At 43.6% G+C, this 23,092-nt stretch overlaps 2 protein-coding genes across 4 annotated transcripts in view; one reads left to right on the forward strand and one right to left on the reverse strand.

Moving 5' to 3' along the window:
• The window catches only part of adcy6a (adenylate cyclase 6a), a 50,366-nt gene extending 48,923 nt beyond the window's left edge, over positions 1–1,443 (reverse strand). For both annotated transcript variants that reach the window (XM_055892884.1, XM_055892885.1), the window contains exon 1: positions 1,181–1,443. The gene's annotated coding sequence lies outside the window, so the exon portion shown is untranslated. The remainder of the gene's footprint in view (positions 1–1,180) is intronic.
• An 8,413-nt stretch (positions 1,444–9,856) lies between these two features.
• The window catches only part of cacnb3a (calcium channel, voltage-dependent, beta 3a), a 30,024-nt gene continuing 16,788 nt past the window's right edge, over positions 9,857–23,092 (forward strand). The window contains exons 1-2 of one of the 2 annotated variants that reach the window (XM_055892889.1): positions 9,857–10,257; positions 12,113–12,205. In XM_055892889.1, coding sequence (XP_055748864.1) covers positions 10,177–10,257; positions 12,113–12,205 — 174 coding nt within the window. In that variant the 5' untranslated portion in view covers positions 9,857–10,176. The remainder of the gene's footprint in view (positions 10,258–12,112; positions 12,206–23,092) is intronic. The other variant, XM_055892888.1, reaches the window with a different exon arrangement.

A 23,092-nucleotide genomic window follows, 5' to 3' on the forward strand; every position in this document is an offset into this window, starting at 1 on the left:
GTTGCCTATGTGACAACGATAACAGAGATCACAGCTATTACCATTTTGACGCTGTTTTTGTACAGTAGCGGTGTCAGATTAGTCTACTTGTAGGCTACAATGTTGCATGTCACACCCGCCCGCCAAGTAGTTTATGTGTCTTGTTCTTCACCCAGAGAGGGGAGAGGAAATTCGAGCATGCTTTAGGCCCTGACAAACAAATGCCATGAATCAATAAACCCATGACAGGCAATACAAACTGTGGACTGTCATGCTCGAAGTCCACCAGATGCATAAGTGTTTTGTTTTGCCGGATGTCTAGCCCACATTCACCGTACTTGAAGCACGTGCTTCGCTTTTCAGCTAGCTAAAACCAAGCTTCCGTTTGTAACACCGCACGGTAAAGCAGAGCACGAGTTGAAATTATTGAGCGCCTGCGGTACAAGGAACACACTGCATCCATTAACAATTAATCACTTCTGCCAGAATGCAAAGAGTTTGATGGATCTGGTGGACTTGAGGTGCCACTATTTCACATTCCAACGCTTCACATCACCTTATTTATGTTTTGTAGGGCTGGCTCATCAGTAGCCTAACCTACAAAAACATTAGCCTATATATATATTTTTTTTTTTACTTCCTACTATGATGACCTAGCCTATATTTCATTTAAAATAACTCGAACATGGCAACAAACAGAAGTGCTGCGGTTGGTAATTCCTTCTAGACGTGTACCTCCTGCAGCTGCGACCTTTGAGTTGGTGGCTATGACAGCGATGCATAGACGGCAGCAGTCATTTTAGTGTGCTTCTCTAACCTGCAAACTCATCGATTTTAAAATCAAGATATTAGAGCCTATAACGTTAACTGTATGTTCTTTTTTTTCTTCTTTTTTTAAATATCAGTGCTTATATAGGGCTATTGACATTATTGAGCCGTAAGAAACACGGATCGATTAGCACACTGGGCCACTTCTGCGAAAAACACAGTGGTCTCAGGCGCACAACCCCTGAATTAATAAAATACAATTCTGCCGACTCCCCTCAATTACGCACTGATGGAATTGCAATAATCCCGTTTCTCAAATCAAATGGGTGTACGATAGCATTAGGAAGGTTTGGCCTTCCCTAAACAGCATAAAGAACCCTACATTATTAAACATGCGCATACTCGGCCGGATCACGCTGGAAAGAGGACTCACCGTGATCATCCTTCTCGCTTCTTTCCCTCCAAACTAGACCGCATGAGACAAACCAATATTGGGCAGGATAGGCCGAATTGAAGTCACTGGTACCGTTGACGGTTTGAGTGGTCAGAATGGGGGGCCAGTCCAGTGATGACAAACAGACATAAACGCACAATATCGCACTCCTTGCGCCTCTTCTGATGTTTTCTTTCTCCTTTGCCTGCCTCTCCCCCTCTCGCCAAGCTTAGAAGCGCCACCGCTCACACTCTTCAGTTGTCTTCTGCTCAGCATCTCGCAACTCCCTCTAGAGGCGCAGCTCTGTATGAAACGGTGCTTGGCTCTGTAGGAACCTTAACACAGACTACGAACTGCATTATTTTTCTCACCTGTTACTTTGGGTGTCGAGGAAAGGTCGTGATGGTTAGTTCCAAGCCAGATGCAAGATAAACCACCATCAGATGCCCAACATCAAATTCTTTCAATAACCCTGTACACCAGACAGGCCAATACACTTTTCCCAATTCCTAAAAGGATTGTTGTTGGAATTGGATGCAAAACAGTGAATAATGTCTAAAATGTAGTTGGAAAAATGTAGCCTACTGTGATGTAGCCTACTGTGATGTAGCCTGCTGTGGTGTAGCCTACTGTGATGTAACCTACTGTGATGTAGCCTGCTGTGATGTAGCCTACTGTGGTGTAGCCTACTGTGATGTAGCCTACTGTGATGTAGCCTGCTGTGGTGTAGCCTGCTGTGGTGTAGCCTACTGTGGTGTAGCCTGCTGTGATGTAGCCTACTGTGATGTAGCCTACTGTGGTGTAGCCTACTGTGGTGTAGTCTGCTGTGATGTAGCCTACTGTGGTGTAGGCTACTGTGATGTAGCCTGCTGTGGTACAATATACTTTCTATCATGACCAACCTGTTACCTAAGAGTTCTTACCAACAGATTACAACGTGTGATAACTTACCAAGAGAAGAGATATAAAGGGTGTATAAATCAAACCAAGTTGTGATGTTGGGCTGTGTAAGCATACAGTAATAAAGACATAATAGCACACAACAGTATGACAGTTATAGGCAGTGTTACAGCAACCAATCAAAAACTCCTGATTGCAATGTTTATCTAATGATCATACCACACACCAAATATTTTCTGGTTAAAGTACAACAGGTCCGGTCCTCGGGGGCCGCAGTGTCTGCTGGTTTTCAGAGTCTGATTTTGACCTGGGTAGCCAGGTGTAACGTCCGTCGTTAGGAGAAAGAGAGGAGGACCAAGATGCAGCGTGGTGAGTATTCATATTCCTTTTAATGAAAACCGAATACTCTAACAAAACAACAAGATAACTATAACCGAGAATAACATGAAACGAAACAGTCCTGTCTGGTCACATACACAAAGACACAGGAAACAGGAACACTCACCCACAACCCACAATGACAAAACAGGCTACCTAAATATGGCTCCCAATCAGAGACAACGACTAACACCTGCCTCTGATTGAGAACCATATCAGGCCAAACACATAGAAACAGACAAACTAGACATACAACATAGAATGCCCACTCATATCACACCCTGACCAAACAAAACATAGAAACATACAACGCAAACTATGGTCAGGGCGTGACAGTTTGGACATTTTCACTTAGGGGTGTACTCACTTTTGTTGCCAGCGGTTTAGACATTAATGGCTGTGTGTTGAGTTATTTTGAGGGGACAGCAAATTTACACTGTTATACAAGCTGTACACTCACTACTTTACATAGTAGCAAAGTGTCATTTCTTCAGTGTTGTCACATGAAAAGATATACTCAAATATTTACAAAAATGTGAGGGGTGTACTCACTTTTGTGATATACTGTATATATATGACCCAACTCATCCCACCCTGTGTAAGGGCTATTCGACCAAGAAGGAGAGTGATGGAGTGCCTGATCAGAAAACTTGGCCTCCACAATCACCTGACCTCAACCCAATTGAAGGAAAGCAGCCAACAAGTGCTCAGCATATATGGGCACTCCTTCAAGACTGTTTGAAAAGCATTCCTCATGAAGCTGGTTGAGAGAATGCCAAGAGTGTGCAAAGCTGTCATCAAGGCAAAGGGTAGCTTCCTTGAAGATTCTCAAATATAAAATATATTTTGATTTGTTTAACACTTTTTTGTTACTACATGATTCCATGTGTGTTATTTCATAGTTTGATGTCTTCACTATTATTCTACAATGTTGAAAATAATAAAAATAAAGAAAAACCCTTGAATGGGTAGGTGTGTCCAAACTTTTGACTGGTAATGTATATACAGTGCATTCGTAAGGTATTCAGACCCCTTCACCTTTTTCACATTTTGTTACATTACAGCCTTGTTCTAAAAAGAAAATCCTCATCAATCTACACATAATACCCCATAATGACAGAGCGGAAAAGAGAAATACCTTATTTACATAAGTATTCAGAACCTTTGCTATGAGACTCGAAATTCAGCTCAGGTGCATCCTGTTTCCATTGATCATCCTTGAGATGTTTCTTCAACTTGATTGGAGTCCACCTGGGGTAAATTCAATTGATTGGACATGATTTGGAAATACACATACCAGTCTATATAAGGTCCCACAGTTGACAGTGCATGTCAGAGCAAAAACCAAGCCATGAGGTCGAAGGAATTGTCCATAACGCTCTGAGACAGGATTGTGTCAAGACACAGATCTAGGAAAGGTTACCAAAATATTTCTGCAGCATTGAAGGTCCCCAATAACCCAGTAGCCTCCATCATTCTTAAATGGAAGATGTTTGGAACCACCAAGACTCTTCCTAGAGTTGGCCAAGAATACGATGGTCACTCTGACAGAACTCCAGAGTTCCTCTGTGAAGATGGGAGAACCTTCCAGAAGGACAACCATCTCTGCAGCACTCCACCAATCAGGCCTTTATGGTAGAGTGGCCAGACAGAAGCCACTCCTCAGTAAAAGGCACATGACAGCTCGCTTGGAGTTTGCCAAAAGGCACCTAAAGTACTCTCAGACCATGAGAAACAAGATTCTCTGGTCTGATGAAACCAAGATTGAACTCTTTGGCCTGAATGCCAAGCGTCATGTCTGGAGGAAACCTGGCACCATCCCTACAGGCTCCCGAGTGGCGCAGCGGTCTAAGGCACTGCATCTCAGTGCTAGAGGCGTCACTACAGACACCCTGGTTCGAATCCAGGCTGCATCACATCCAGCCGTGATTGGGAGTCCCATAGGGCACCGCACAATCGGCCCAGCGTCGTCCGGGTTTGGCCGGGGTAGGCCATCATTGTAAATAAGAATGTGTTCTTAACTGACTTGCCTAGTTAAATAATGGTTAAACAAAAAAATTCGAATAATAAAATACGGTGAAGCATGGTGGTGTCAGAATTATGCCGTGGGGATGTTTTTCAGCGGCAGGGACTAGGAGACTAGTCAGGATCAAGGGAAAGATGAATGGAGAGAGATCCTTGATGAAAACCTGTTCCAGAGCACTCAGGACTTCAGACTGGGGCGAAGGTTCACCTTCCAACAGGACAACGACCCTAAGCATACTGCCAAGACAACGCAGGAGTGACTTCGGGACAGGTCTCTGAATGTCCTTGAGTGGCCCAGCCAGAGCTCGGACTTGAACCTAATCGAACATCTCTGGAGAGACCTGAAAATAGCTGTTAAATGTGTGCTATGAACTAAACAACAAATCAAACGAAACTTTTTTTGTGCTATGAAAAGAAGCGAGTGAAAAGTGAATGTATGTGCTCTGTAACTGAGCCAATGCCTGAGGTGGAGGGAAGTGAAACGATAAAATGTCAAAGTCAAAAGAGCTGTGTTTGCCTTGCGCTCAGCTGACTGATGGCTCTGCCTCTGCAGCCAACCTCGTGCCTTTGGCATGTTCACTGTTGCCTGATAGTAGGACTGAGCAGCACCTGCCACTTTTTCTGGTACTATTTGACTAGTTCCAAACGGTGCAAACTTACTGATAGGCTACACACATTTTCTCTCACAAATGACACTCCTACCATCCAATGCACAATGAGGTAAAAAATGCTTTTTGCAAGAAACAAAAAACTAAAATATGTGTGTGTGTGTGTGTGTGTGTGTGTGTGTGTGTGTGTGTGTGTGTGTGTGTGTGTGTGTGTGTGTGTGTGTGTGTGTGTGTGTGTGTGTGTGTGTGTGTGTTTCTGTGTGTTTCTGTGTGTGTGGGTGCCTGCCTGGCTGTCTGTCTGTTGGAGGGCAGTGGGGGTTGAATAGGATAGATCGTCATCATTACATTACCATCAGTCAGCGATCAATTCAATCCCATGGCTGCTCATTGATGAAGAGAGCACAGTGCTCCCAATACTCAATGACTGACAATTCAAAGTTACCCACCAAGCATCCCTCTTCCTCCCTGCCAAACAAACCATTCAGATCTGATTGCCAATACAAAGCATAGCCCAGCTGTCAATAAACCACCACTGTCTCCTGCTGTCACATCCACATCACATGTGATCTGTTGACCACCGACATGTTAGGGCCTGGTGGCCTACAGTGCTCATCATCAGGTGATTGAAAGCTAGGCTGTTTGATTATGACAGGCGTGAAACTCAGGAAATTGCCCCTGGATGTTCTTATGTCACCAACCACTGATATGTATCCATCACTGAGATTTGACTGCTGACCCATCTCTCTCTCTATTTCTCTTTCTATTTCTCTCTCTCTCTCTCTCTCTCTCGCTCGCTCTCTCTCTCTATTTCTCTTTCTATTTCTCTCGCTCGCTCTCTCTCTCTATTTCTCTTTCTATTTCTCTCTCTCTCTATTTCTCTTTCTATTTCTCTTTCTATTTCTCTTTCTATTTCTCTTTCTATTTCTCTTTCTATTTCTCTTTCTATTTCTCTTTCTATTTCTCTTTCTATTTCTCTCTCTATTTCTCTCTCTATTTCTCTTTCTCTTTCTATTTCTCTCTCTATTTCTCTTTCTCTTTCTATTTCTCTCTATTTCTCTCTATCTCTCTCTCTCTCTCTCTCTCTCTCTCTCTCTCTCTCTCTCTCTCTCTCTCTCTCTCTCTCTCTCTCTCTCTCTCTCTCTCTCTCTCTCTCTCTCTCTCTCTCTCTCTCTCTCTCTCTCTCTCTCTCTCTCTGTTTTAATTCATACTTTCAACTGCTTTCCTCTGGGGATCCAACTTACATCTTGCTATACATGTTTATACCCAAATAAATTCAAATCAGCTAACACTCTTTATCTCTCTCTCTCTCTCTCTCTCTCTCTCTCTCTCTCTCTCTCTCTCTCTCTCTCTCTCTCTCCCTCTCTCTGTTGAAGTGAACCAATTGGTTTTAGATGTTGCTATAGAAGAATCACTTTCTGCTCATTGCTGCTAGATGGTGCTGCAGGTCACAGATGTATTCAAACATCTTTTAGTTTCTTCTCACCTCACTCATGGAACAATCTTCAGAATATCCTACAGTTGGACACATTGGTGCCTTTCTGGCAATTCAGATTGTTGATAGAGGATCTTTTCAGTGAGGAATGTGGTTGTTTTTATTATTGTGTTTGTATGTGTGTGTGTGTGTGTGTGTGTGTGTGTGTGTGTGTGTGTGTGTGTGTGTGTGTGTGTGTGTGTGTGTGTGTGTGTGTGTGTGTTTCCTGTGCTCCTGCCTTGATTGTGTAATTGTATTTATTTGTATTGGTATTTATTATGGATCCCCATTAGCTGCTGCCAAAGCAGTGACTACTCTTCCTGGGGTCCGGCAAAATGAAGGCAGTTATACAATTTTTAAACATTACAGAACATTCAAAATAGATTTCACAACACACTAAGTGTGTGCCCTCAGGCCCCTACTCCACTACCACATATCTACAACACAAAATCCATGTGTGCGTGTGTGAATAGTGAGTATGTTATCATGTGTGTGTATACATGTGCCTATGTTTGTGTTGCTTCACAGTCCCCGCTGTTCCATGAGGTGTATTTTTATCTGTTTTTTAAATCTGATTCTACTGCTGCATCAGTTACCTGATGTGGAATATAGTTCCATGTTGTCATGGCTCTATGCAGTACTGTGCACCAACCATAACCTGTTCTGGACTTGGGGACAGTGAAGAGACCTCTGGTGGCATGTCTTGTGGGGTATACATGGGTGTCCGAGCTGTGTGTTAGTTGTTTAAACAGACAGCTCGGTGCTTTCAACATATCAATACCTCTCATAAATACAAGCAGTGATGAAGTCAATCTCTCCTCCACTTTGAGCCAGGAGAGATTGACATGCATATTATTAATGTTTGCTCTCTGTGTACATCCAAGGGTCAGCCATGGTGCCCTGTTCTGAGCCAATTGGAATTTTCCTAAGTCCCTCTTTGGGGCACCTGACTACACGACTGAACAATAGCCCAGGTGCGCCAAAACTAGGGCCTGAAGGACCTGCCTTGTTGATAGTGCTGTTAAGAAGGTAGAGCAACGCTTTATTATGGACAGACTTCTCCCCATCTTAGCTACTGTTGTATCAATATGTTTTGACCATGACAGTTTACAATCCAGGGTTAATCCAAGCAGTTTAGTCACCTCAACTTGCTCAATTTCCACATTATTTATTACAATATTTAGTTGAGGTTTAGGGTTTATTGAATGATTTGTCCCAAATACAATGCTTTTAGTTTTTTTTAAATATTCAGGACTAACTTATTCCTTGCCACCCATTCCGAAACTAACTGCAGCTCTTTGTTAAGTGTTTCAGTCATTTCGGTCGCTGTTGTAGCTGACATGCATAGTGTTCTGTCATCCACATACATAGACACACTTTAATGGCTTTAGTCAAAGCCAATGGCATGTCATTAGCAAAGATTTAAAAAATGAAGAGGCCTAGACAGCTGCCCTGGGGAATTCCTGATTCTACCTGGATTATGTTGGAGAGGCTTCCATTAAAGAACACCCTCTGTGTTCTGTTAGACAGGTAACTATTTATCCACATTATAGCAAGGGGTGTAAAGCCATAACACATGTGTTTTTACAGCAGCAGACTATGATCGATAAAGTCAAAAGCCACATTGAATCATCAGCCATTCGTGTAAGTGCTGTGCTTGTTGAATGTCCTTCCTTATAAGAATGCTGAAAGTCTGTTGTCAATTTGTTTACTGTAAAATAGCTTTGTATCTGGTCAAACACCATTTTTTCCAAAACTTTACCAAAGGTTGGTGACAGGCTGATTGGTCGGCTATTTCAGCCAGTAAAGGGGGCTTTACTATTCTTAGGTAGTGGAATGAATTTTACTTCCCTCCAGGTCTAAGGGCACACACTTTCTAGTAGGCTTACATTGAAAATGTGGCAAAATCATCTGCTTTTATACTCAGTCATTTTCCATCCAAGCTTGTCATTGTTGATAGAAAAAAGCCAAAGCTTTTATTAACTTTCTTTATGTCATTTATATTTGTTTCATAGTGTAGTTGGTATTGCTTGGTCTTATCATGCAGGGCTGCCTTGGAAAATAGACTTTGCTCTCAACTGGGACTTAATAATGGTTCCAGTAAATGGTATTGTAATGTACTGCCTAACCAAGGACCACAGTTTAGCACCAGTCCATCGGATGCCAAAGAAGCAGTAGCTGCCATTATATTCCATTTATTTTCTAAACGTGAACTTTTCCAAATAAGGGGAAAGGGAGCAATATCAAAGATCATGGCAATCTTCCTCCTGCACAGAGCCACACCCGAGAGCACGAGGCAAAGTGAGAGGGTTTTCCCCCGTCAAAATCTGTCCACGATAAGCAGACCAATAAGCAGACAACTGGAACAAACCCCAGCACAGGTGAGCTGAATATCCTTAATACGAGCAGTGAGGTGGGCTGGGCGCGGTAATATAGGTGCGGCGCTGACCGGCGACCGGTGGTGCTGAAATCCTCTCTGGTTTGATCATGGCGCTGTCCATGGTGCTGAATGTTCGTGCGGTGGTACAGGGCACAATGGATTCACGCAGATAACTTTAGCATGTCTTTAGCAGGCCTTATTTAGGCTACCTGCGGCTTTTGACATAGGTTACTCCACAATTTACTGAAGAAAAAACATATAGTAATATTATGACCTGCTGAAGAAAATATTATATGTTTTAGATTGTATATTAATCAATATATTGATTTAAGATGAGATGACAATACGCCTTCATTTTTACCATTAAAGAAAGTGCTACAATTGACCCATTGCATGGTTACCACCAACCTCGACTAATGTGGGCCTACTCGAAATTCTACCAATAGATTCATGTTATCATGGTAAATTTGAATACCTCTAACTCAAACAGAAATAGAAAAAAAGTCAAATATGTTACACCTGTCCCCAGTATCTACTTGGCCTATAATAGATAACTATAGTTTACATGGTATTCCAAATTATGAAACACATCATTCAACCATGAATCATATACAGTAGGAAACACTAATCCTTTACTTTTATTTAGCATACATAATTGAAATGGTACTAAAACAACATTTATGTTGTTATTTATTAAAAAAGAACATTTGCTCAAATGAAACACCCACATTTTATAATACCAACTTGAAAAACAGAATCATTTCATTTCTGCACGGATTAGCTGTTAAGCCAATTAAGCAGCCTTCTGTGAGACCCTCTCATAGCGAGCACAGAGAGAGACATAGAATGAAAGAGGGGGAGCGAAAGAGAGGAAGAGAGAGAGAGAGAGAGAGAGAGAGAGAGAGAGAGAGAGAGAGAGAGAGAGAGAGAAAGAGAGAGAGAGAGGATGCGACGCAAATATACAGGGATCGAGGGCAAATGAGAGCTAATTGGCTAGTATAGTATACATCTTGACTCGATATATTTTTTTATAGTGATATATGTTTCCTTCCATGATGCAGAAAATATATTTTGTTTACCATACATCCATGTAGCTCTCTCGCCCCACACCCTCACACTATTCTACTACGGTACACCCTCCCTCTTCCACTGCACATAGATGTAATGTTGGTATCAGCGTTTTTTCCAATAACCGATGTCTGTGTGCATCCCGCCTCCCTGCGCTCTCAAATAGATGGTGCAAGTCAAAATGTCCAAATCGTCCGCAGACCCACTGCCTGGTGTCGAAACAGGCTCACAGTCTCACAATTTTCAGGTAGGTCTCCTCTTTTAAGATGGCACTCAGCAAAGTGGAGCTTGAAAATGGTTAACGTTTTGCTACTTGTTGTTGAAATGAAAGCGTACAGCCTTGGCAATAGTTTCTACCTACGCCAGTAGGTATCGTTTTGAAACTGCCGATTGATGAAAATAAGCAAAAGGCTATGCCACACGATAGGATTATGTTATCCGTTTAATTCGATCGGTTATCTGGGCTATTCAATTGTCGCTATAAAGAAAGTAGATAAGATGATTGATAGGTCTACAATGTTCATTGCTGAAGTGTGTTCTTCACTCACTCTGATTTCTAACCGCAATTCAGGCCTCTATTCTTCTGATTTTCAATATGTATTGTGCAATGGTGTTTTATTATTTATTTTAATGCCTTTCCTGATTAAACTCTGCATACAACGCGTTATATTCCACCAAAAACAGATATCAAGTGTCTTATATTGAACTGTTTTAACGGTTCATCTGTGGCGGGTAAGAAACCGTGAATATCAAGCATTTCTTGAGAGGTGTATGTTCGAGTAGATCGGCTCACCTGTAGCCTACTTATTTCAGCGCTTTTATTAAAACGCAATTGCCAAGGCACTCTACCGTCAGGTTTTGGCATCAAAGTAACTGTTGGGTGGGAGCTAAATCCAATCCAACGAGACTTTATTGAGTCGGGGATTCGTATAGATCTACAGTGGGCTGGCTGTACGTATAACAGTCTGTCCATATTCTGTATTGTGAATGCATGTCCATTTTCAACCCCCCCCCCCCCACCCCCCCCCCCACCCCCCCCCCCCCCCCACCCCTCAAAAAAAAAACTTATCTAACAATAAAATGCTAAGCTCGCACTCACAGGGCAGTCCAGAACAAGGTGTGCCCAATTCCCTGCATGGTTCATGACTATTTACAGTTCTGCGTCAGCCTTTGTCCCCAATAAATACATTTAATCAATGGTTTGAGAAATATCATCCACTACTAGACACGTATTATTATCCAGACAGTCATTACATATGGGTCGTTCCACGAAATGAGTACCTTTTTGTGTCCCTTTGATATTTTAAGTAGAAATTGTGCTCACATATTGTATTTTAAAAACCTCATATTAAATTAAATGCACTTTAATATAGTCCACATGGACATGTTTCAGAAATTCAGATTTTTAATATGAATAAAGACTTGCTCTCCCTCTGTGCATCCTCAGTGACTTGTAGGAACATTTTATACTACTTATCCCCAACGTTTATCCAAGTTTTCACCATCGTCGAAAAGCCCCAATTATTTTGTTGCTTTGACAAAGTAATTTCTGAAGATTATAATTTATTTAATGTAAATAGTGATTCATTTTAAGGGGAAAAAAAACAGTCTCTTATTTTTAGGTCAAATGTGTTACGTGAACTGAACTCTCGTTTTAATATGCTGAAACTATTCTTTAAAAAAATATATATGTATAATTCTGAAGGAACATTGAATATCTAATAGTAAAATGTGGTGGAAAACTGACCGGATCGAGCATAACAATTGCCACTTCCTGTTGCACACAACAAGCTTCCCTGTCACAAGGGGAAGAAATTGTCATCCCCGTTACTTCATTTGACACTTAATAGGCACTTAATATTGTCTTTTTTTTAAAAATTCGAACCTCTTAAGGTGCACCGAATTGGTGGAACGACCCATATATCCAGCCAGAAGAACAGTTTGTTTTAGACATTGATCTATCACACCATGTAATAGGATTTGAGAAATTGAGCTATTTGAAGATTTGAGAATGCACTCGACTTGTTCTGGTCTCTATCTATAGAAATACGTAAGTATTTCTCTCTTTCTTTCCTCTCTCATCCCTCTCTCCTCTGCAACAGCTGCCCAGGAAGTTGCCTAAGAGGAAAAGTCGGTTCAAACGTTCGGATGGCAGCACGTCCTCAGACACCACCTCCAGCTTCATCAAAAGACAGGTAACTTTAGAGTTCTTCACTAGCTCCTGTTGCCATGGTCAGTGTGCAGTGTGACTGGCATAACCAAGGACCTTGTGTCAATTCAACACTGTCATACCACATTCCACAAACGCTAACGAAACGAAAGGGTGTCGAAATACTACAAGGTTTTTGAAAGTGACCATTGCCTTTCTTTTATTCTCAATCTTATAGTAACCAATCACTGTGATGTCTTTATTATGAGGCTTTTTATTTGGTTTAATTCACAGGAGGCTGCTGAGGGGAGGACGGCTCATAATAACGGCTGGAACGGAGTGAATGGAATGGTATCAAACACATGGAAACCATTCCATTGATTCCGTTCCAGCCATTACTATGAGCCCTCCTCCCCGATTAAGGTGCCACCAACCTCCTGTGTTTTAATTAGCTTTTACTGGTAAAACATTTGAATGTAATTCTTAACATGTCCAATAGAGTGCAGTATTGGATTTGTAGCAGCAGTTTGTTACATGAAAATCCCAAACCAGCCTCAGTTTTTAATTAATGTTTTCAGGTCAAGCAAGCGCAAGCGGCAGGGGTGCAGATTTGATGTTATTTAAGAGAATCTCAATAGCTGGTGAGAAAAAGGGAGAGAGAAATTAGGTTAAGATAACACTGCCCTTGAATTTAGATTTGTCACCACGCCAAACAGAACCTTTTTGGGTCTCTTTCCCCCTAATAATGTCCTGCAGTGAATTCAGGAAGTGTTTTTTCATTCTGTATGCTTGATGTATGTTTCATAGCCTGGTTCTCCATGCTCTGTATCTGCAGATGAATTGGACTTGGTAAGCGTGTCAGTGCAGTAACCATCCAGGCGGCTGCAGTGTAGCGTCTGGCCCAGTAGAGGGGACCTCTGAGCCCCTGTAGAAGCTCTATGTGGAGAAATCAAAGAGCTTCAATCAGGTTACACTGCATGAGTCCAAGACTGACAACAATGCTGTGAGTCAGAGGCCTCTTCATCTCCATGATTATGGGAGCAGAGGGAATGCCAAAAGCCAGGGGTGGATCCTTACACCCCTCGGCAAATGGAATAATGTGTATGTGTAACAGACAGTTAACAGGGAGAGGCTAATGTGTCCGAGCGCTGATACACTGGGTGCTTGGTTAAGGTTTTGTTCTTCTTAAGACCTCTGGGTTTTCACACAGGTTTTCAATCCATATGACACCCCTTTATCCTCTCTGGTTTGGGCCTCGTGTTTCTTTCTCTTTTTTTACCTTCTTTCTTTGTGCACAGAAGTAAAGACGAATCCACTCAATCAGTCACCGGAATATCTGTCAAAAAAGGCATAACTGAAACATGCACTGAGAACAGTATAAGGAAACAAGTATGAAGAAAGAGTGAGCAGTGTAGCTAGTTGTCAGAAGCGTTGGTGCGAGCCAGGGTAGGAGGGAGGGAGGAGAAATGGCTGAAACAGATGTTATATTTAGGAGGGGACATTAGTTATACCGATTAGTGGCTCAGTGAAAACCTCCGTAATCATGAGAATATCACAGGGTCTTCAATATGAATTGGACTCATTTCCAGGTCCAGGGTGGGGCGGTGTGTTTAACCGTCTATATCTCACCAGCTTCGCACCTTACATCTATACAAATACAGTTGTATTGTTCCCTCTCATTTCATTGGAGTTTTGTGTTTTGTGTGTGCGTGTGTGCGTGTGTGTGTGCCACACTCCCAGAGTGCTAAGAACCTTGGCGTGATCCTGGACAACACCCTGTCGTTCTCAACTAACATCAAGGCGGTGACCCGTTCCTGTAGGTTCATGCTCTACAACATTCGCAGAGTACGACCCTGCCTCACGCAGGAAGCGGCGCAGGTCCTAATCCAGGCACTTGTCATCTCCTGTCTGGATTACTGCAACTCGCTGTTGGCTGGGCTCCCTGCCTGTGCCATTAAACCCCTACAACTCATTCAGAACGCCGCAGCCCGTCTGGTGTTCAACTTTCCCAAGTTCTCTCACGTCACCCCGCTCCTCCGCTCTCTCCACTGGCTTCCAGTTGAAGCTCGCATTCGCTACAAGACCATGGTGCTTGCCTACGGAGCTGTGAGGGGAACGGCACCTCCGTACCTTCAGGCTCTGATCAGGCCCTACACCCAAACAAGGGCACTGCGTTCATCCACCTCTGGCCTGCTCGCCTCCCTACCTCTGAGGAAGTACAGTTCCCGCTCAGCCCAGTCAAAACTGTTCGCTGCTCTGGCACCCCAATGGTGGAACAAACTCCCTCACGACGCCAGGTCAGCGGAGTCAATCACCACCTTCCGGAGACACCTGAAACCCCACCTCTTTAAGGAATACCTAGGATAGGATAAAGTAATCCTTCTAAACCCCCCCCCCCCCCCCCTTAAAAGAGTTAGATGCACTATTGTAAAGTGGTTGTTCCACTGGATATCATAAGGTGAATGCACCAATTTGTAAGTCGCTCTGGATAAGAGCGTCTGCTAAATGACTTAAATGTAAATGTAAATGTGTGCGTGTGTGTGTGCGTGTGTGTGTGTGTGTGTGTGTGTGTGTGTGTGTGTGTGTGTGTGTGTGTGTGTGTGTGTGTGTGTGTGTGTGTGTGTGTGTGTGTGTGTGTGTGTGTGTGTGTGTGTGTGTGTGTGTGTATGAGTGTCTCTGTATTTGGTGGATTGCTCAGTTGTTGTTGCTACTTATTAGCACTTGATAATACCATAATATTACAAATGATTAAGCCTTTACCTCAGCGGGCTAAATCAGGGTCACACAAAGTGTGTCTGGGTAGACTTAAACAAATCTACTTTGAAGCAAAAGTATACACCTCACACATAGTTATGGGTTTTTAAAAAAGAAGACACCTGTACCATGTCACATATAGAGTTGAAATGTATTCCATTTAGAGTTTACATTCACACATTACACTTTATATACATCACAGAAGACTGAAATATAACAGAACTTTTCATAGAAACACCAGATCTTCATCAGGTTTAAAAAAAATAATCTTTAGTAAGGATGAAATTATGAAAAATATGAATAACATTCCACCCATGAGGCCAAAGAGGGTGCTTTTGATCATTGACTGCAGGAAAGGGCGACCAAAAGAACGGAAAATGCCTTAAACAAGACAGGTGCTTTGTACTTTCTTTGTTTAAATATGTTTTCCTTGTAATAGGGATGGATAGGGGTTCCACCCATAGCGGAGCAGTATGACTCATTACTGCAGACAGTAGAATACAATATACTGTTGGTATGTGTTTCCACAAGTACAATGTACACTATGTGAAATATACACAACCTAATAGTGGTAATATACACTAACAACAGCCTCATGAACATAGCTGTGGTAGAAATCTTGTTTATAATGCTGTGAAGTTAAATGATGAGACATGATCAGGTTTTTCTCTGACTACAGGACTGAGAAGACAGGAAGGGATCGAAGGCAAGAGAGGGAGAGAGAGAGAGAGAGAGAGAGAGAGAGAGAGAGAGAGAGAGAGCAATGAGAGAGAAAGAGGAAGGTGGATTTGATCAAGTGACGTACTTTAGCTCTTAGCAGAAGGTCTGTGCGTATGTGATTGGTGTGAGGGAGAGAGAGAGAGATAGAGAGAGAGAGAGAGAGAGAGAGAGAGAGAGAGAGAGAGAGAGAGAGAGAGAGAGAGAGAGAGAGAGAAAAAGGGAGGTAGAAGGAGGAAGAGAGGGTGTCATAGGAGTATATTCCAGTGCATGTCCTCCCTGGTTCGGGGAAGGAGCACAGTCCAGTATGACCGCATACAGCATGTAGCCTAGAGGAAGGACAGGCTGGCTCTATCACCACACTGAGTAAGTACACAGACTCCCTCAGGAGCCATCACCATCTCTTCCTCTCTCTGTCTCTTCCCCTCCTCTCCTCATTGTCTCTCCATGTCCTCTGTTCCTGTCAGCCGTTCTCCTCCTCATCTCCCCTGCTCTTTATATCTTCAATGTTCTTCTCTCTCCCCCTCCTTCACATCTCTCTCCATCCTCTTCTCTCTTTCATTCCCTTCACATCTCTATTTCTCTGTGAAGCCCCCTAGTCGTTCTGTTTCCCTCTCTTCTCTGTTTCTCTCTTTTACTTCTTATTCTTCCTCTTCATTCTTCCCATTAAATCCAAGTACCACATTCATTAAAATGACGCTTCCTATGAGTTGCCTATTTCAGATCCGATCTTCATTGGTGGTGATTGTTGGGGCTGTGGTCTGTGATCTATGAGTGCATGTACGCTTCGTTGACTGTTAATGGAGCAACTTGCCTTTACTTAACCACCTGTTTTACAACTAAAGTAACGTACCCGGTTTGCATATACACCTTCCGGCGTCGTGCTTGGAATATTGGAGCCAGTCATCATCTGTCATGATGGTGTGTGTGTGTGTGCCTGCATATGTGTGCGTGTGTATGATGTAGGGTTGACCGCATTTAGTCGACTGGTCAATTATTTGGTCGATAGGCTGTTGGTCGACCGAGATTTCTTTAGTAGAGCAGTAGCAAAAAAAGTAACAAATATAATGGCGTACACCTGTGTGATTGGTGCCTGTCTGAATGGACTGATCCATTGTGGAGGCCGTGGGGATGGAACAGTCCACTCTAAGATGTGCTACTGAAATTGTATATGGCTATATTATGTAGGATCAATGGTGCAACACTAATACAAATAATATTATTTTATAACAGATGCGCTTCCTCCCATGTTGGATAGCGGTCGCTGTCCGCGGTTCTGAAACACATCAATGCGCTGTTGAATTGCCGTCTTTTCCTAGACCATGTTGCTATGTGCATAATAGCAAAGTTAACCAGCATATTGGTGGTGGGAACAATGTGGCAGAGGCAGCAGCGGAGTTAGGAGATGAGAAAACAGCACTTTCCTTAATTGTCTAAGAAAAGTGAGGAGAGGAAACCCAAACTTAATTAGGTCTATAATCAATAACCTACATGTTAAATGTGCCTGGCTTTACAGTGCATTCAGAAAGTATTCAGACCCCTTGACTTTGTCCACATTTTGTTACGTTACAGCCTTATTCTAAAATGGATTCAATTGTTATTTTCCCTCATCAATCTACACACAATACCCCATAATGACAAAGCAAACGGAAATATCACATTGACATAAGTATTCAGACCCTTTACTCAGTACTTTGTTGAAGCACCTTTGGCAGCGATTACAGCCTTGAGTCTTCTTGGTTAGGACGCTACAAACTTGGCACACCTGTATTTGGGGAGTTTCTCCCATTCCTTTCTGCAGATCCTCTCAAGCTCTGTCAGGTTGGATGGGGAGCGTTACAGCACAGCTATTTTCAGATTTCTCCAGAGATGTTTGATCGGCTTCAAGCCACTCAAGCACATTCAGAGACTTGTCCCGAAGCCACTCCTGCATTGTCTTGCCTGTGCGCTTAGGGTCGTTGTCCTGTCGGAAGGTGAACCTTAGACCCAGTCTGAGGTCCTGAGTGCTCTGGAGCAGGTTTTCAAAAAGGATCTCTCTGTACTTTGCTCCGTTCATCTTTGCCTCGATCCTGACTTGTCTCCCAGTCCATGCCGCTGAAAAGCATCCCCACAGCATGAAGCTGCCACCGCCATGCTTCACTGTAGGGATGGTGCTAGGTTTCCTCCAGACGTGACATCTCAAGGATGATCAATGGAAAAAGGATCCACCTGAGTTAAATTTCAAGTCTCATAGCAAAGGGTCTGAATACTTATGTAAATAAGGTATTTCTGTTTCTTATTTTTTATAAATGAGCAAAAATGTCTAAAAACCTGTTTTCTTTGTCATTACGGGGTATTGTGTGTAGATTGCTGAGGAACATATTTTTGAAATCAATTTTAGAAAAGGGCTGTAACTTAACAAATAGTGGAACATTTCAAGGGGTCTGAATACTTTCCGAAAGGCACTGTATGTCTCCAGAAATAAGACAGATCCTGCTTCTGTTGCCTGTTTGAGTGGTTGTTGAATAGCCTACTGATTCCGTGAGAACCAAGCCTCATGCAACCACAACACAAACACATTCGGTTGGTTTTGATCTTTGCTATACTTTACTAAAGGCTGTACACTTTTTTCCTTTAGAACAGCCTCTCTGGTATTATTTATAATCTATGTAGTGTTATTTACGCGGTTCCAAATTGTCATAAAAAGCATAGACTGTTTATAAAAAATAATGACCCTCCTTTTTCTTGATATCATTATTGTTATTATTACTATTATTGTTATGATCATCATTATTATAATAATAAGTGATGTCATTATCATTAGTAGGCTTAGTATAGCAGCCTTGTATAACCACCATCGAGCTGTAGGCCTAAGAGCCCATCCTGTTTAGTCTTAATAGCGGCGCTTACTTAGGCCTGTATTTCAAAACGTATAAAGGCTACAGTACGGTATCGATCAATCATTCATTTATTAATATCATCACACAGCGTACCCGTCGTTCATGATTTGACATGCATTCAAGCATTTTAGTATTCAAATAAAATAACAGATAGACCCTTGAATAATTAGCATAAACAATAGATAAACCATTCCATGTTGGAAATTGCATTCATGAATGAATGAATGCGACTGGTTTTAGTCTTTGCTGTAATAAAGGCTTTACATTTTATTTTATTTTATGTTACAACAGACTCTCTGGTATTACATTGTTCCAAACGGTCAGAGAAATGATATTGTAATCTAACGACACCTGTTTGGTACATAATATGCACGCAGCACTTGCTCCTTACCTTCTTTTTCTTGACCTCCAGTATCTTCCACAACTAGTCAAATGTATTCCACACATCTGACTTCCCCTTTCCACCTGAGCAACCAGTAAACATTTCCCCGTTTCGAGTTTATTTGTCACATTCTCTGAATTCTTCCAGATCAGGTATTCCCAAACTGGGGTAAGCAATGCCGTCAGGGGTACATCAAATAAAAAAGTGATTCACATTAAAAAACAGACCATTTATATTTTCCAACGGGGCTATACATTTGGGTGAGTTTTTCTTCTTGCCTGAGTATCCTCGTTTCACTGCCAAAAATAAAATGAAACCATCTAGTGTTCAGTGAAATAACAACACAATGTCAAATACTGGTAGCCTAACATAAAGTCACATTAACCGTTACTCGCTCACGGGAATTCCACTAACGGTACGTATGTAGCCAAACATAGCTGCTGCTCATTCCGTTTGCTCGGAAATGGATAAATGGTTAAAAAACGTAAGGCCCTTAGAGACACATAACAGCTCTACTGGTAGTATTGCTACTACCAGCAGAACTACACCTGCACCTGTCGACGACAGAAGTTTTTCTGTTTCCACAAGCATATCCAATGCTAGCATCAGAGAATTCTACATTTGTTGTTAGCCCAGCTAGCATGGACACTGACAGTTGTGAATTTGATGCAGCCGAAGAGCTACTGCCCCCATACCCGGGAAAGCACCGAACAACAGGCAGGGACGTTGGACCATCGAAGAGGCTACATTGATTTGGGGTTCACTAATATTGGGAGTGTTAAATGTGCAAAAGTTCACAACTCGATGTAACCTTCACTCTTGCGCAGACATTTAGAAACAAAACATGCCAATTTGAAAAATAAGCCACTGGAGTTTTTTGAGCGAGAATTAAGATGACTTTCGAGTAGTAAGACATGTATAAAAGCAACAGATACCATTAATAAGAAGGGGCTAGAAGTGTCTTATATGGTCAGCTACCGAGTGGCTAGGACAGGCAGGCCCCATGTATAAAAGTAGTGGCTAGGACAGGCAGGCCCCATACTATTGTGGAGGACTTAATTCTTCCTGCTGGCTGGGACAATGCTGGGGGAAAAGGCAAAAAAAAATATACAGACAATGCCTTCATCAAACATCACTGTTTCACGACGCATCAGTGACATGGCAGGAGATTTTGCTTCCCATACAAGCCAGTGAATTCTATGCGTTACAGCTGGATGAGTCAACAGACGTGGCAGGCCTGGCACAGCTCCTGGTATATGTCCATTACGTTTATGGGGGGTCAATTAAGGAAGACGTCCTCTTCTGCAAACCACTGGAAACCAGGACAACAGGAGAGGATATTTTTTAAGTACTGGATAGCTTTGTGACATCAAATGGACTTTGGTGGTCAAGATGTGTTGGTATCTGTGCTGATGGCACAAAAGCCATGACAGGGAGACATAGTGGAGTGGTAACGCGTGTGCATAGTTGCTCCCGACGCCACTTGGGTAGAACTGCAGCATCCACCGAGAGGCTCTTGCTACCAAGGGAATGCCTGACAGCTTGAAAGACATTTTGGACACTACAGTGAAATGGTTAACTTTGTTAAAGCAATGCCCCTGAACTCTTGTGTATTTTCTGCACTATGCAATGATATGGGCAGCGACCATGTAACGCTTTTACAACATACAGAAGTGCGCTGGTTATCAAGGGGCAAAGTATTGACATGTTTTTTTGAGAGACGAGCTTAAAGTTTCACTTGTCTGACCACTTGCATGATGACGAGTTTCTCACACGACTGGCCTATCTGGGTGATGTTTTTTCTCACCTGAATGATCTGAATCTAGGATTACAGGGACTCTCCGCAACTATATTCAATGTGCGAGCCAAAATTGAGGCTATGATTAAGAAGTTGGAGCTCTTCTCTGTCTGCATTAACAAGGACAACACACAGGTCTTTCCATCATTGTATGATTTTTTTGTGTGCAAATGAACTCAAGCTTACGGACAATGTCAAATGTGAAATAGCGAAGCACCTGAGTGAGTTGGGTGCGCAAATACGCAGGTACTTTCCCAAAACGGATGACACAAACAATCGGATTCGTTATCCCTTCCATGCCCTGCCTCCAGTCCACTTACCGATATCTGAACAAGAGAGCCTCATCGAAATTGCAACAAAAACACACACTCATTCTTATGTTTAATAAATGTATCGTATAGTGTGTGTGGCAGGCTTACAATGATGACAAAAAACAACATTTGAGAGTGAGCTGACCCTGGTGCTAGAGGGGGTAAGCAGCTAGAGGTTGAATGTTTGAAGGGGTACGGGACTATAAAAAGTTTGGGAACCACTGTTCCAGATGAATGAATATGAAAGAGATGTGTGTGTGTGTGTGTGTGTGTCTGTGTATGGAGACTCTCTTTTAGAGCTGATCTCTACACTTTAATAATGGCTGGGCATCATGGCAGCCCAGGAGACTCTCTCAGAGCTGATCTCTACACTTTAATAATAACTGGGCATGGCAACCCAGGCGACTCTCTCAGCACGCTAACGTCATTAAGAAGCACTTAGACCCAGCTCTTTTCCCACTCCAGCCATGTACGGCTAGTAAACATGGCTGTGTGTGTGTCTGTGTTTGAGTGCATGTGTGTGTGCGTTCGTGTGTTCGGTTAAGTACAGTATGTTCACATTGAATACAGCGCCGCTACAGAGCGCAGGAATACAGTTTCACGTCTGTGTCAGCATCCAGTGCTGCTTTCTTAATCAGTCAGGTGTGGACAGCTTCTGTCTGTCTGTCTGTCTGTCTGTCTGTCTGTCTGTCTGTCTGTCTGTCTGTCTGTCTCACAATCTCCTCCTCCTCCCACCATCACTCTGTCCCTCCCCTCCTTCACACAATTTTATTGTCTAATCTAAATCCTGAGATCACCTATGCATATCTCATTATATAAACCCTCCCTCCCTCCCTCCCTCCATCCCTCCCTCCCTCCTCCATCCCTCCCTCCCTCCCTCCCTCCCTCCCTCCCTCCCTCCCTCCCTCCTCCATCCCTCCCTCCCTCCCTCCCTCCCTCCTCCATCCCTCCCTCCCTCCCTCCCTCCTCCATCCCTCCCTCCCTCCCTCCCTCCTCCATCCCTCCCTCCCTCCCTCCCTCCCTCCCTCCTCCATCCCTCCCTCCCTCCCTCCCTCCCTCCCTCCTCCATCCCTCCCTCCCTCCCTCCTCCCTCCCTCCCTCCCTCCCTCCCTCCCTCCTCCATCCCTCCCTCCCTCCCTCCCTCCCTCCCTCCCTCCCTCCTCCATCCCTCCCTCCCTCCCTCCTCCATCCCTCCCTCCCTCCCTCCCTCCCTCCCTCCCTCCCTCCTCCATCCCTCCCTCCCTCCCTCCCTCCCTCCCTCCCTCCCTCCCTCCCTCCCTCCTCCATCCCTCCCTCCCTCCCTCCCTCCCTCCTCCATCCCTCCCTCCCTCCCTCCTCCATCCCTCCCTCCCTCCCTCCCTCCCTCCATCCCTCCCTCCATCCATTCCTCCCTCCCTCCCTCCCTCCATCCATCCCTCCCTCCATCCCTCCCTCCCTCCCTCCATCCCTCCCTCCCTCCCTCCATCCCTCCATCCATCCCTCCCTCCCTCCCTCCCTCCCTCCATCCCTCCCTCCATCCCTCCCTCCCTCCCTCCATCCCTCCCTCCCTCCATCCCTCCCTCCCTCCATCCCTCCCTCCCTCCCTCCATCCCTCCCTCCCTCCCTCCCTCCATCCCTCCCTCCCTCCCTCCCTCCTCCCTCCTCCATCCAGCGCTTTCTGTACATCTCCTTTAGGCTTATGTTTGAATGCGTCTCTCTCTTTTCCCCTTTCCTTTGCTCATCTCTGTGTCTTTCTCCTTTAATATATGCCTCTAACTCTACCCCCCCCCCCCCCCCCTCTCTCTCTCTCTCCAAGGCACAGACCACTTGGTGCAGTGTTGGCTTGAAGAATGTTTGTGCCGAAAATCTGATTCAGTTATACCTTAGAAACCTAGTGATAGAGCATTCTGTGTGTGCTTATACATTCAAGGCTCCCCCTGTCGTCGTATTCAAATGACTGTATTGTGCTGTCTCAACATTATGTATATAGTATGATGCAGGTAGGAACATTCAAGATGGCGTCATACTGTTGTTATGAGTGCTGAGGCTGGTCAGATGAATAGAGGTGTAGGTAATAGAAATGTGTGTGTGTGTGTGTGTGTGTGTGTGTGTG

Source organism: Salvelinus fontinalis, chromosome 31 (assembly GCF_029448725.1).
Source record: "Salvelinus fontinalis isolate EN_2023a chromosome 31, ASM2944872v1, whole genome shotgun sequence".
NCBI classification, from domain to species: Eukaryota; Metazoa; Chordata; class Actinopteri; order Salmoniformes; family Salmonidae; genus Salvelinus; species Salvelinus fontinalis.